Source organism: Crocodylus siamensis, chromosome 2 (assembly GCF_052110815.1).
Source record: "Crocodylus siamensis isolate JL-2025a chromosome 2, ASM5211081v1, whole genome shotgun sequence".
Classification (NCBI taxonomy): domain Eukaryota; kingdom Metazoa; phylum Chordata; order Crocodylia; family Crocodylidae; genus Crocodylus; species Crocodylus siamensis.
In genome coordinates this window covers 24,648,346-24,661,154 of record NC_143396.1, presented here as the reverse complement: position 1 = coordinate 24,661,154, position 12,809 = coordinate 24,648,346, and the positions used below count along the sequence as shown (strand labels likewise).

Genomic DNA, 12,809 nt, shown 5'->3' with positions numbered 1-12,809 from the left:
CTAAGTGTTTCACTTGGAAAATTTTCAGTTTGTTATTTTTCTTCATCCAGGAAAGTTATGGGATCTCTATCCTTGGAAGTTTTGAAGATTAGGTTAATGCAATTGGCATGATTTAGTTAGGGATATTACTGCCTTGAGCAGAGGATTGAACTAGATGCCTTCCCAAGGTCCCCTCCAGTCCTACTTTTCTAGAACTGTTGTATGCTTCTGACTGACTATGCCGCCTCTAAATTCTCTGACTAGACAGGCTTTTCAGTTGGCATTTAACAATCTCCTTGAAGCTGCTCCCACAGCTCAACATCGCTTCTGTATGAATGAATATTTGTTCTGGGATCCATAGCAATCTGTGCTAGTATTAAGGCGTCTGGCATGATTCCTGGGAAGCATAAAATCTCAACTGGTGCCAATTCTGGTGTGATTCCAGTACTGTGTTAAACACCGTAGTTGCTGGGAAACCTTCTTGCTCAAATGCTCTAATTAGAATTGAATAGGTTGGCCTCTTTGTGCTGCTTCATGTAATTCAGTGCCACAGGACATGTTGATATGTTATTTAAGTGTAGCGCCTCTATTGAAGGAATGTGTTCCAAGAAATTCCAAGGGATTTTATTGTGCATGCATATGGACTGGAGTATAAAGACGCTTAATCTTGAATTTGGGTTGGTTCAATTGGTAGAGAATTAAACAAAACAGCTCCCTCCCCTCAACTGTAATTCACAGCTACTGACAACAACATTTTACTACTGTATTCTGTAGTTAATTGAGTGTGTCTTTCAAAGGTCACCTTATTTAAAATAAGTACTGTTTCCTTTAATAAAAGGACCAGAAATACTGGTTCTATAAGTGTGTGTGACATGACATCTACTGCATGTCTTATTACTTAACACATCCAAGTTTCTTATTAAGTAAATCATTTATTACTGCAAAACTAGAGGGAATCATTTTCAGTAACTCCTGACAAAAATAATGTGCTCCTTTTTAAAAAGAATATTTGCTTTCAACCAGAACTTACTGAGAAATTCAGAGCACTGCAACTATTAATTTGGTAAAATGCAAAAAGATCAAATGCAAGAGAGATTTTACATGAAGTTGCAAAAGTAGCAGCATGTTCAGACCCAAAGAGACCTCAGAAGTAATACAGTGCTCTTGAACAACCCACTTTTGGTCACCGCTTAGAGCAGCTCTAACTAGTTCTGTTAGAGGTGTGTTCAGCACTTAGTCAACTGTTCTCCTTCCTCCCCCTCATCCCCTGCAAGGCCTTTTCAGCATCATTAAAGGTTTGCAAATGACAATTTCCAGGATCTGTGGCCTCCTAGTGCTTAATATAACCTTTTTTAGCTCAGCCTTCTCATTTAGGAAAGATTGTGATGGTGAAGTTTTTTATATCGATGGACTGATTGCTGCCTCCTGGTTGTTTGCAGTTCCATGTTGGCATAACATCTACATCATTCATCTAATATGATAGAATTAAAGGTCACTTTATTATGTATGGAAGTTGGTATTCAATGTTACATGACCATTTTTTTTCTTACATTGTTAAAGGGTGTACAACAGATGTACTACTTAGTATAGTAAAAAGTAGATGTCAGGTAAACCTCTCTTGTTCTGTTGAATCTATCAATACACTAAGTAGTGCCCTCCAGGTGGGAAGACGGTGAATAATAAAGTGACTTGAATTGACAAACCATTTGAAGAGGGCAGAAGACACTAGAGAGACTGTTCTCCTTCAGCTCTTTGTAATGGGTCCAGTATTGTTGGAATGCAGGCCTCCCTCTTGGAGAGGGGACCACCCAAACTCATACGGTAATTCAATCATGGAGATTCTGGTGAATCTATTAGAGCTGGTTGATCGGGATTGCTGTCACTAGACTCCCTTGTATTGAAGGCTGTAGTTCCATCACTACAGACTGCGCTGCTTCCCCATGTCATCCTGGTGATGCTGGAGTTGAGAAAATTACTGGTTTGGCAATAACCAGTTTTCTAAAGCACTCTTTTAACCATTTAGAAACAAGTCAGGAAGCAACACATTTAAAGTTTTACTGTATTCTAAATGTCACAGCCCAAAACTTATTCTGTGGGACTGAGAACATGTCTGTATCACTCTGGGCACGTGGACCATGCAGTACCATCCCCTCCCCAAGGAAAAGCAGCAGTAGTGTCACCAGCATAATGCTCTTGGAGCTTACTTGCCTATGCTTGGTGCTGCACTAAGCCAACCACACGTGGGAGATGGTGTGCACAGAGTGAGTGTGGAATGTTTCAGTGTAGTGCCCCGACCACCACACACGTAAGCAACACAGCCTATGGGCCTGCTGTCAAGGAACTGATGTATAGAAAAGATTGGTCAAAGTGTCCTTTGGGCACATTTGTTCCTTCCCCAGACCTAAAAGGCAGAAGAATGGTTTCTTAGACACTTTATTATTTGGTTAATAGTGTCGTGAAAAACCTGCTATCCTGAGTGGTGGTTTGTAACCACTGAAAGTGGTCCAATAACCACTAAAGACCCTGTGGAGAATGGGGAGGATGTTAACCTAGTAAGTATTGTTGGAGCATGTAGGAAGATGTAAGTGTTTTTCCCCAAAAGTCCACAGTCTAAACTGGTGATTCCCAAGCAGGGTTCTGGGGCCTGGCCAGTTTTCCCCACCCTCCCCGTAGTGCCCAGCTCCTCTGCAAGGAAGTAAGCATTGTAATAAATAAATTAGTTTTTGAAATGGTGTGCTGTTTAATTTACAACAGTTATGGAGGGCTGTCTCAAATCTGAAAAGGTTGAGAGCTATGAATCCAAATAAATACAAGATGCTGTATGCTGAGGGAGAAGTAATGGTCAGAGATGAAAGGAGGCTGGATGGCTCCTCAAATAATAAGGCAGCAGATAACTCAAATACATTAAATCTTCTAATCCAAGTCACTCTTTATAAATGAAAAAAGCGCCTATCTTCTTATTTTGTAATATATGTTAGGCTGCACAAATGCATTTAAGAGAGCTAAAAATTCCTTAGTTCAGTGTCAGCCAAAAATTTGGCATACCAGTTTTCAGGCCTGTTATGAAGTATATAAAGGAGCATTGGGCTGTGTTCCATATGTGTGTACCCTGCCAGTAACACTGACTGCTGCTCTGGGGATATTTTTTTTTTCAGGTCAGCCATGACACCTGCATTCTTCTGTTGTGTTATCACAGAGTCAGTCTGCCATCCCAAAACCTACATTGCACCACCTTTTGTTCATAGCTGAACTGAAAAGGGGCAGGGGCTGTGCTACTTTGTCATCTTCCGATTCCCACTACTAGCATCCCAAAACTGTATTTACATCCCCTTTCTCGCTCCTGACATTCCCATATTCAGTAGCTCTTCCTTGTCAGTAAGATCTTACAAAGAAGAGGAAGCACCCTAGTTGGGCCACAGCCTATCCAGATATCCTAGCATTTGAGTGCAGAAAATTAGTGGCATAGCTGGCAGCACTGCTTTGTTATTGTAACTCAGAGTAAATTTGGCTGAGTTTCTGAACAGTATCTGGGATTTCCAACAACCAAAATAATGTTTGACATGCTGTAATACTTGTAATGGAGCATGTGTAGTACCCTCACTCGGACGCTTTGTATTTCCATCTCAACTTTGTCATCTTTTTCCTGGATTCCCCATCCAAAACATCTACTAATAAAAGTCAATCTGTGTTAAATCTAAGTACCTCTTACTAACGCACTGTTTCATTCACTGCAGTGAGGGCCAGCCTTTTTGGCAGGCATGCCACACTGGCACTCTGACCCCTTCCACTGCCCCACCTGCTGCTCAGCTTTCTGCTTCCTGTCCTATCTGCTGTATGATATACCCGTGCCACTTGTGGTGTCTGTGTGACAACTTAGCCATCCCCTGCTCTATGGCATGGGGTGTAATCTCAGTCCCCAAAGGTTTATACATTTAACTTTGGACTGCTGCAAATAAGAATCGATTAATCCAATTCCTTGCAAGTTACAAAGATACCCAATGTGACTTACGACTAGTCTTCTTTCCATAGAGTGAAAAATAAAACTTTTTCTTCAGTGGAGGGTTGCTTGAGGGCACAGAGCTGAAAACTTGCTGTGATTGTTTAATTTCCTGCATGGCTGCAGTTATTTTGCACATGAGTTACATAAGTAAAGGCTGAAGCAATGAATAAGACAAAACAAATGAACAAGTCCAGCTTTAAAATGCTAGTTGCTAGCTGACTAAGCACAGTTGTTGGGCCACCTGGTGACTTAAGAAGGCTTTAGGGCTATTTAATTGTTTCACTATTATACTGCACTGTAAAACCGTATTTATCTTGTTTAGAAAGCAAGCATCTGCTCATATATGCAGATGGCAGAGCATAGCAATTCTGTTGCATAGCACCCCATATCATAACACATTCTTGGGAGGGGTGGAGAGGCGTGGTATAGTGGTGTAAAATCTACAACGCCACAGCCAGCCCCCAAGCAGCCAGTAGATGTAAAAAGCGGTGGTAGCTTCCCTTGCTGTCTGGTGATGACAAAACAGCAAAGGGAATAAGACTTCTTTGAAAGGGAGAGATTTTGTTTTTTTGGTATATTTGATTGTACTGGCATTTAAGTGAAGGATCAGCTTCCTGTAGCAACATTACATCAGATAGTATTCAAGAGGCAACTACTGTGTAACAGTACACAGAAATTCTTCAAGGTAAATGTGTGGGAATGGGAGAAATTGATTTTAGAGTTGTTCAGTGGCTTGCTGACCTCTGCTGGTGAATTTCTTTTGCAGCAGCTTGCTCACAGGGAACTAAGCATTTGGTCTGAGTCAAAAGGCTGAGAAGTGAATACACTTGAGTTGTATTCAGTTATTTTGCTAGCTGTCAGAATGCTAGAAAAATGTCTTAGTGTGGCTGTAGCAGTACTCTGAGCACTGGTGTAGTTGGAAGTTGGAATGAGGAGTGACACAACATGAAAGACTCCTTTTAGAATTAGCTGTATTCCACTATGGTATTGTGTGATCCCTGGGACTTGCTTTCAGTTGCAGTTATGATTATAGATGTGTGAATCAGTGCCCTCTGGAGCTGTTGGGAGTAAAGAGGAGTTGTTGTGCTATTGCTTCTTACTATAAGAGTCAGTATTCTGGCCAGGTGGTGCAGTCCCCAGGTGCTTTGGAAACTGAAAAAAACTTGTGGTTTCAGTAATAGAAAAGAAGTTCCTCCCTCATTTGGTTGTTGTACTCTGGTCATCTTCATCTACTTGCACAACTTGAACTACCATCTTCTACCAGTGTTTTGCAAATCTCCCTTCAGTCCATCTCTGGATCACTTGCCATATCTTTATAGTTGAATGTGTCATTCCTCCAAAAGTCTCTCCCATTTTTCCAGTTGCTGGTAACTACAGCTAATTTCCCTGTCAACCATGCTGGGATCCTAAGAGTATAAGCTTCAGCTCTTCTTTCTACCTCTCCCTCCATGCTCAGCATGTCTGTGTCCAAATCTTATGCATTCTTCCTATGCACAGTTTCTAAAATACAGCTTTGATTCATGTTCTGAAGTTGCTGCCGTTGTCCAAGTCCTAATCTCCTGTTGCCATTCCTGTAGCTGCCTCCTCATTAATCGCCTCCATGCTTACATTCAGACCTTGTTGAGAATATGGCCTCTAAAATCTTCCCTCTTCTCTTTTGCATTGTCAAGTTTTCTATGGGTCAAGATTTTTAAGGCTATACCAGGCTACGCTCACCCTTGTATTTCATCAGCTAATGCTGTTAGTTTTCCTGCAGCCATCTCCATATTCAGTGTCTTTCCTCTGACCTGAACCTCAAGCCTAATTGTTCACTCCATGAAGGAGAGATAAGAGATTTTGGGGGGCATGGTGGGGGATAGGCAGAATTTAGAAGCTGTGCCTGTTATCACCCTACCTCTCTGCTTATATATTTTATCCCTGTCTGTGCTCTTTCTCTTTTTGTGAATGGTGCATTCTTAAGAGAAAGAACATGAGCCTTTCCATATGTTTATATCAGCACATTTTTAGTATTGTATTTCATGGTGTATAAGTCAACCCCCCATTTTTCTGATCAAAAAAGTTAGGAATTTTGTAGTGTATAAGTCAATCTTAGTTTTTGGATCAGAAATATGAGATCAACTTGTATGCTGTGTTGACCAATATTTTGAGTACCATATTTCACAATTCAAGTCAAGTTTTGAAGCCCAATTTGTAACCCTTAAAACTCAACCTTGACTTATCACCGCCCCCTGCTAGTGGCACTGGGCTCAGTGCTTGGCTGGCTCGACCTAGGTGGTACTGCTTATAAGGGATGGCGCTGTGCCAGCCGAACACTGAGCCTGTCTTCATCCACTTCTAAGCGGTGCCGCTCACTGGGGATGGTGATATGATATATAAGTTGAGGTTGACTTCTAAGAGTTAAAAATTGGGCTTCAAACCTTGTACAGTGAAATACAGTGAGGTTTAAGGTCTGTCTGGAGTTTAGGTGCTAGTGTGGTCAAGCATACTGATTTATGTAGCCATTGCATGAAAGGGCATTAAGTGTTTAGTGTCATGTTTGACTACCTTTAACTCCACAACCCAAATTACCAGTACCCACTTACAGTTGGGCCTACCAGAGGGCAACTTGAGGTGCAGATCTGCAGTTAGGCTTGAATTTGTGACCCTGGATTAATAGTGAGGTGCTTAATCTTCTTTACCAGTGCACCTGTTCTTTATTTTGAGTAGCTCAAATAGTAAATATTCACTGGTGATCAGTATAAAATACCAAATAGAAGTGAACCATTCTGTTGGGCAGTACCTGATCAGTACCGAGGTTTGACTTTTTTCAGAGACTTGTGATGACAGTTTGCTTTGAACATTGCTTATGTCCTGAAGATTTTCCTTCAGCTTATTTTCTAAAGATTTTCCTTTCTTTTCAGGATATTCACATTGTATAGCAAATCTTTGCCACTAGACTTGGCATGTCGTGTCTGGGACGTGTTCTGCCGTGATGGAGAGGAGTTCCTTTTCCGTACGGCCTTGGGAATACTAAAACTTTTTGAAGATATTTTGACCAAAATGGACTTCATTCATATAGCTCAATTCCTAACAAAGTTACCAGAGGATTTGCCTTCAGAAGAATTCTTCACCTCTATTGCTGCAATTCAGATACAAAGCAGAAACAAAAAGTGGGCTCAGGTAAAGAGCATTTGAATATCTGCCTCCTTTAACCAGTGAATCTTCAGATGCAGGAAGGATTGAACATGTAGGAGTACAAAGAGCGCACGTTACAGTTGGGTGAGGCTGAGGAATCTGCAGGTCATTCTGTGATGCTGGCAGGCAGCTAGTCAGGAAAAGGGCTGCCCTGAGCATTTTTCCCCCTGGGAAACTGGTGGTGCATGGTAGTCAATAGATGGTTGTAATAGATCCCAGCTTGAACAGCAGTGGTGTCATCATTTTTATTTCTTTCTCCTACTAAGGAGGCTAAAGAAGACTCAAACTCAGTGTTACAACTTTTCAGTTAAACAACAGACCTTTGTGACAGAAGTTGATGGCTGAATTCTGTAGGAATTTTCCTCATATTGATACTACTTGTCAGACTGCCAAATCAGTCAAATATGGCAAAGCAAATCTTGCTTTCTAAATATATCTACATGGAGATGGGAGTTAAGGCTACATTAAAAAAGAATTGGGTGTTGTGATGCTGAACATTTCAACACCTATTTTTTTTTGGTGCCTGGCTCCTTGAGTCCATAGCTCTTGAGTTAGGCATCTAAACTCTGTACAGTGTAGGAGTGAAGTTAAGTGCTTCAAACCGAGATTCACAACATCCAGCACACCATGTGGGATGCTGCTGAGAGGTGCGTGTCTTTCCTTCCCTTAGGGACTCGGGTTCCTGAGCTGTAGCAAGTGCCTTGATTCATAGCCCCAGATTGTGGAATTAGGCACCTGAGTTATTCCTTTCAGAAATGGGATGTCATTCACTGTACCTTTAATGGAGGAAGTGGTGCTTCCCCAAGTCCTAGGAGACTCATCCATGAAGTGGAAAACCTGGATGCTGTGCACTCCTGCCTGAACAGATTCTAACTTGCATCTACCACTCCTTGAAGAGTTACCTGCTCATTGACTGTTCTTGAGGGAAAACACTCCCCCATCCTTCCTCTTGAAGTTGTGCCCCTTGACAAAAAAAAAGAAAAAGAGGTAAAGAGTGAGAGAGACAGACAGGACAAGCCTTGTGGTTAGGACACTCAACCATGAGTGAGGAGTAGTTCTGTGTCTCAGTCCCTGTTCTGAGGGTTTAATGCAGGGGCTCCTCAAGTGTAGCCCACAGGCCACACACAGTCTAAGAAGTGTTTGTATGCAGTCCACAAAGGGACTTTTTAGCGGTGGCCATCCTCAACAGAACCAGCTGATCAGCAAGGCTGGAGCTATTGACTCTATTCAGTGGTAATTAATTGGCAAACCTGAGCACTGTGATCCACTGTTAAGGATGTTTTGAATGGTTTGGGAGATGCTCAGTTACATCTACCCTGATGCCTTTTATTGGCAAGGGAAGTTGACTGTGTAAAAGTCCAACTCAGGTTTGAATTAAGCTCTTGCTGATATTGGATTCTTCTTATTGTAACTTTGTGTATATATAAAGCATGTGACATAATATCTATTGCACAAAGATACTGCATTGGAGTTTCACTTTGTTGTCCCTAGTGTGATGTCCCACCTTTAAGCCGTCCTGCATGAACAAAAGTTTGTGAATCCCTGGTTTGATATAAAATGTATTTGTGTATCTGGAGTGCCTTACCCAAACTTTAAGGGCACCTAATTGGCACACATTGGAGCAGACTGGAAAATGCTAATTAGCGCAGTCCAGCAGCCTCAGCATCTCGCATATTCAGCATCCCTGCGATTCAAAATGGCAGCAAGGTGCTCTAACAAAAGCTTGTCAAATGAGCTTTAGTTAAAGCTCACCCACCACTATTTTGAAGCACAGGATGCTGAATACGTGAGACTCTACGGGCACTTTAAGTAGCTCCTGAGAGCCACTCTGATTAAAGGGCCCCCACCCCAGAACATGTCTAAAGATGCCCTGAGAGCCCAGGTGGGCAGAGGATGTCTTGACCGGAATGATATATTAGAAACAGTTGTCCTGCGACAGATCCCAGTTGATAAACGACTGGCTAACCTGAGTCAGAAGACTCTTCAGATAGAGGTGAAGTGACTTGACCAAGGCAGTGTCATTTGGGTCTTGACTGGAGAGCTTATTAGCTCTGGCTTGTGTTTTATTTGCTGTAGTTATTGGGATTTATTCTGCTAATATATTTTCCCCCAGGCATCTTTTGGCAGCAGTAGATTTTACATTGCAACTGGGGATGGAAGTTGAGAACCCAACACCTAGGCTGTGGTAGTGTATATTTCCTTTTTAGCTTAGATTGTTTTATATATCTTAGTGGCCAAAAGTCTTGTCATGTTAACTGTTCCAGGACTGTCATTCAGTGCAAAGGAATTTTTTAAAGTCTGGATATAATATTTTTATTTATATAAAAATAATTAAAATCTATGAATATAGATAAAATATTCTTAAAGCCACCTTGCTTGAAAGTAATTGGGGAAACTCCTGCCTAGCTGAGTGCATTGTAGCTGTTCTTGTGGTAGGAGACACTTTTTAACCTTATGCTCCCTTTTTAAAATACCTCAGGTACTGACTGCATTGCAGAAAGACAACCGGGAAATGGAGAAAGGAAGCCCTTCACTCAAACGCTGAAAACTACAGCTGCTTCAAATTGATGCCCAGGGGGAAAAAATTTGAATGGCAAATGGACTGAGTACAGCTTGACATACGTGGAGCTGCATCAAAGTGTTTCAGAGTTTTGCTTCGCATTGGAGATGATGGCCTTAACAGAAAACAAAATAAGGGAAAGGGACCTATTTTAAATAACGAAACCAAGGCCTAGCCTAAAGAAGCTCAGTAGAATGTGTGGGGACAGCATTACACATTCTACACTTTTAACGAAGGCAGTGAACCCAAACCATTTTAAGTTTTCCTTTTTCATTTCAATGATTGTTTTAAAATACTGGCCATTGATCATGCTTTGAAATCTGTTCCCCTAGTTTGATCCTTAGCCAGAATATACATCCCATATCCAAGAGTTTAACTAGATCTGGATCTCCAATACCTGGTGCTGGTATTTATAGTTAAGCGGGGTGAGGACCACTTCTTGAGAAATGATTCCTGTTTTTAAAGGCTTTAGGCCCCATTTACCAAAGATATCATTAGATTAAAAATAGAACTACATTCCATTCACTGACAAAAATGGTAAGTAGAAAATATACTTGACTAAGAAGGATGAAGTCAGACTTTTAGTACAGCAGCAGAGACCATTTTTAAGATGACTTTCAATAGTGTTTTCCAATTTGGATACACTGGGGAAGTGCTAAATTTAATCCCACTGAATTACTTGTGTTCATCAAGGTGTAATCCTTGGCATTACAATAATATTGCTCTGTGTGGGTTCAATTCCATTTCCGTTTTAATAGCAGGTACAGTGCTCCTAAATGGCAACAATCAAATGAGGTTTAGTAAGGAATGTCAAATGTAAACAGTAACAGGACAAGTAACATGAATCAATCCACCTAGCTGTTTTAAGACCAGCCTGGAACACACTGTAATACACTTAAGTTTGGAGACCGCAAACTTCAATTACATATTTTTGTTATACAGTTAAAATTTTCTGCCTTCAACTTAATGTTTGATTGTAAATCATAAGTGCCCATGCTGTATGTTTTCCACTTTACAAGGAAGTGTATCGCATTATGTGCTTTATAAATAGTATGAGTTGCAGCTCTGAAAAGGGAAACTAACTGAAGCAATATACGTTTGATAGAGTAAATGGGAATCCTGAACTCTCCAGGCTTGTATCTTCTGTTTAACATCATCCTTCAGTCTGTTCTCTAAGCTGATTTTGTTTTAGTGTTGTCTGAAACGAATATGAATTAGGGGAAACTAAAATTAACATTGGGTTAAAATGGAAGTGTATTTGCACACTCTTGCATTCCAAGTACATACAGCATTTAATGTCAAATGACCACATTATACATGCAAATTATTATTAATCTCCTTATATGGTATTTTGACTATAATATTTAAGAAGGCTTACCATGACTTGTCTGTGTTAAGTGTTTCAGAACTCCTGATCACAGAGAATATGTAATGCAAATGCAGCTTGCAAGTCTGTTACCTCTTTGGCCTCTTTCCCTTCCTTCCCTGTGCACCCAGTGTAATTGGTTAGTTAGTTTGTTTTTGATACTGACCTTTAATTTCTTCAGTAAGGGAGTGGCTTAGTAATTTTTTTGTGAAGATAAGCAATTGGGCATAGATGTGGTAATGTTTCCATTCCCTCATCTGAAATTGCTTAGCTTTGGTCCTCCTGTGATTGGTACTCATGTTACGTGCTTTTAAGTGCAATAGAAAGCTGGAAGGTCAATCGCTATTGATTGACATTAATACCTTTTAAATACCACAAATATGCCTTTACATGAAGGTGTAGAGAGGCCTAACATCCAAAACATTTGCACTATACTCTTACATGACTTACTAAACTTACTCAGACCAACGTTTTCCTTCGTGTACGTTCAATTAGATGGTACCGTAGCTAGCTTTGAGACCTGTAACTTGGTTTTCCTCACAATTTAGTGCCCATTTCCTAGTAAACCAAGTCTTCTGTGATATGGCTCAGTCATCTTGCAAGAATGCATTCTTTAGCCATGGTATTTTTGCAGCAATCCTTGATCTGTTTTTTTTTCCTCCCTTCCCAATATTGTTGAATGTAACTCTGAAAATGGGCGTGGTGGTCAGAAAAAGGCCTGCTGCAGCACTCGTGCACTGTTTGTGACTGGCAGATGTAATTATTTTTGTTCTGTTGGGTTTTTTCCTGTTCTTTGAGGATGTATATATTTTTGAATTGTTTTCTTTGTGTACATATGGTCTGTTCTTTATGTAATGAAGAAAAGCAATGCAATAAGGAGCTTTGCACAGTTCGTTTAAAAACTGCATTTGGAAAATCTTTTTCACCTGCCTAAAGATGCAATTGTTTAAACTTTTCAGTAGACTTGATTTGAAAATATGCTTGAATTTTGATAAAAAAAAACAAAACAAAAAACCCAATATATTAAGATGTGTAGTAATAGCATAGGATTGCTTACCACTACAGCTTTTTTTAAGTTTCTGACGGTATACCAAATCTTGTTAATTAGCAAGTAAGGAAAAATTCCATAATAAATTCAGGGATTACATCACCCATTTTGCTAATTTGCTTTTGTTGTTTGAGCATTCAAGGGTACATGTGAGACAATGCATGAGATTTCTTCCCCTCATTTGGCACATGTCTGCATCACATCAGAGCTGTTCTCTCCCTTCTCTCTCCATGGGTTTAAAGTAGACTTAAAATGCTGCAATATTTCAGAAGCCTGCAATTTTCACTTTACATGCAGCAAATTGGAGAAACTAGACTTCAACCAGGTTTGATATTTTTGTGCAACCTGCACTTTATAATAAAAACATTTTGTATCTTCAATCAGTAGTAGCTAAAAGTATCATTTAGAAAAGAATTTCATTTTAAAGGGTACTTTATAACGGCGTATATTTTTGGATGTTTTAAATACTAGAACATGTAGAAGCCCATTGATACACCCTCTGTATATCATGTTCAGATTGTTTTTATGTAGTTATCAGTTTGTTTTGTTTAGGTAAGTGTATCAAGCTGGAACTTTTTTGAACTGTAAATATATGGTTTTATTAAATAAAGTCATGTAAAGTTACCTTAATCACGTGGTGCCAGTGTCATCCGAAACTAAGTTCCTGAATTTCTGTAGGCTT

At 40.1% G+C, this 12,809-nt stretch overlaps 1 protein-coding gene across 5 annotated transcripts in view; it reads left to right on the top strand.

Moving 5' to 3' along the window:
• The window catches only part of TBC1D14 (TBC1 domain family member 14), a 111,959-nt gene extending 99,202 nt beyond the window's left edge, over positions 1-12,757 (top strand). For all 5 annotated transcript variants that reach the window (XM_090035541.1, XM_090035543.1, XM_090035544.1 and 2 more), the window contains 2 exons: positions 6,880-7,138; positions 9,633-12,757. In XM_090035541.1, coding sequence (XP_089891667.1) covers positions 6,880-7,138; positions 9,633-9,698 — 325 coding nt within the window. In that variant the 3' untranslated portion in view covers positions 9,699-12,757. The remainder of the gene's footprint in view (positions 1-6,879; positions 7,139-9,632) is intronic.
• Positions 12,758-12,809: the final 52 nt, after the last annotated feature.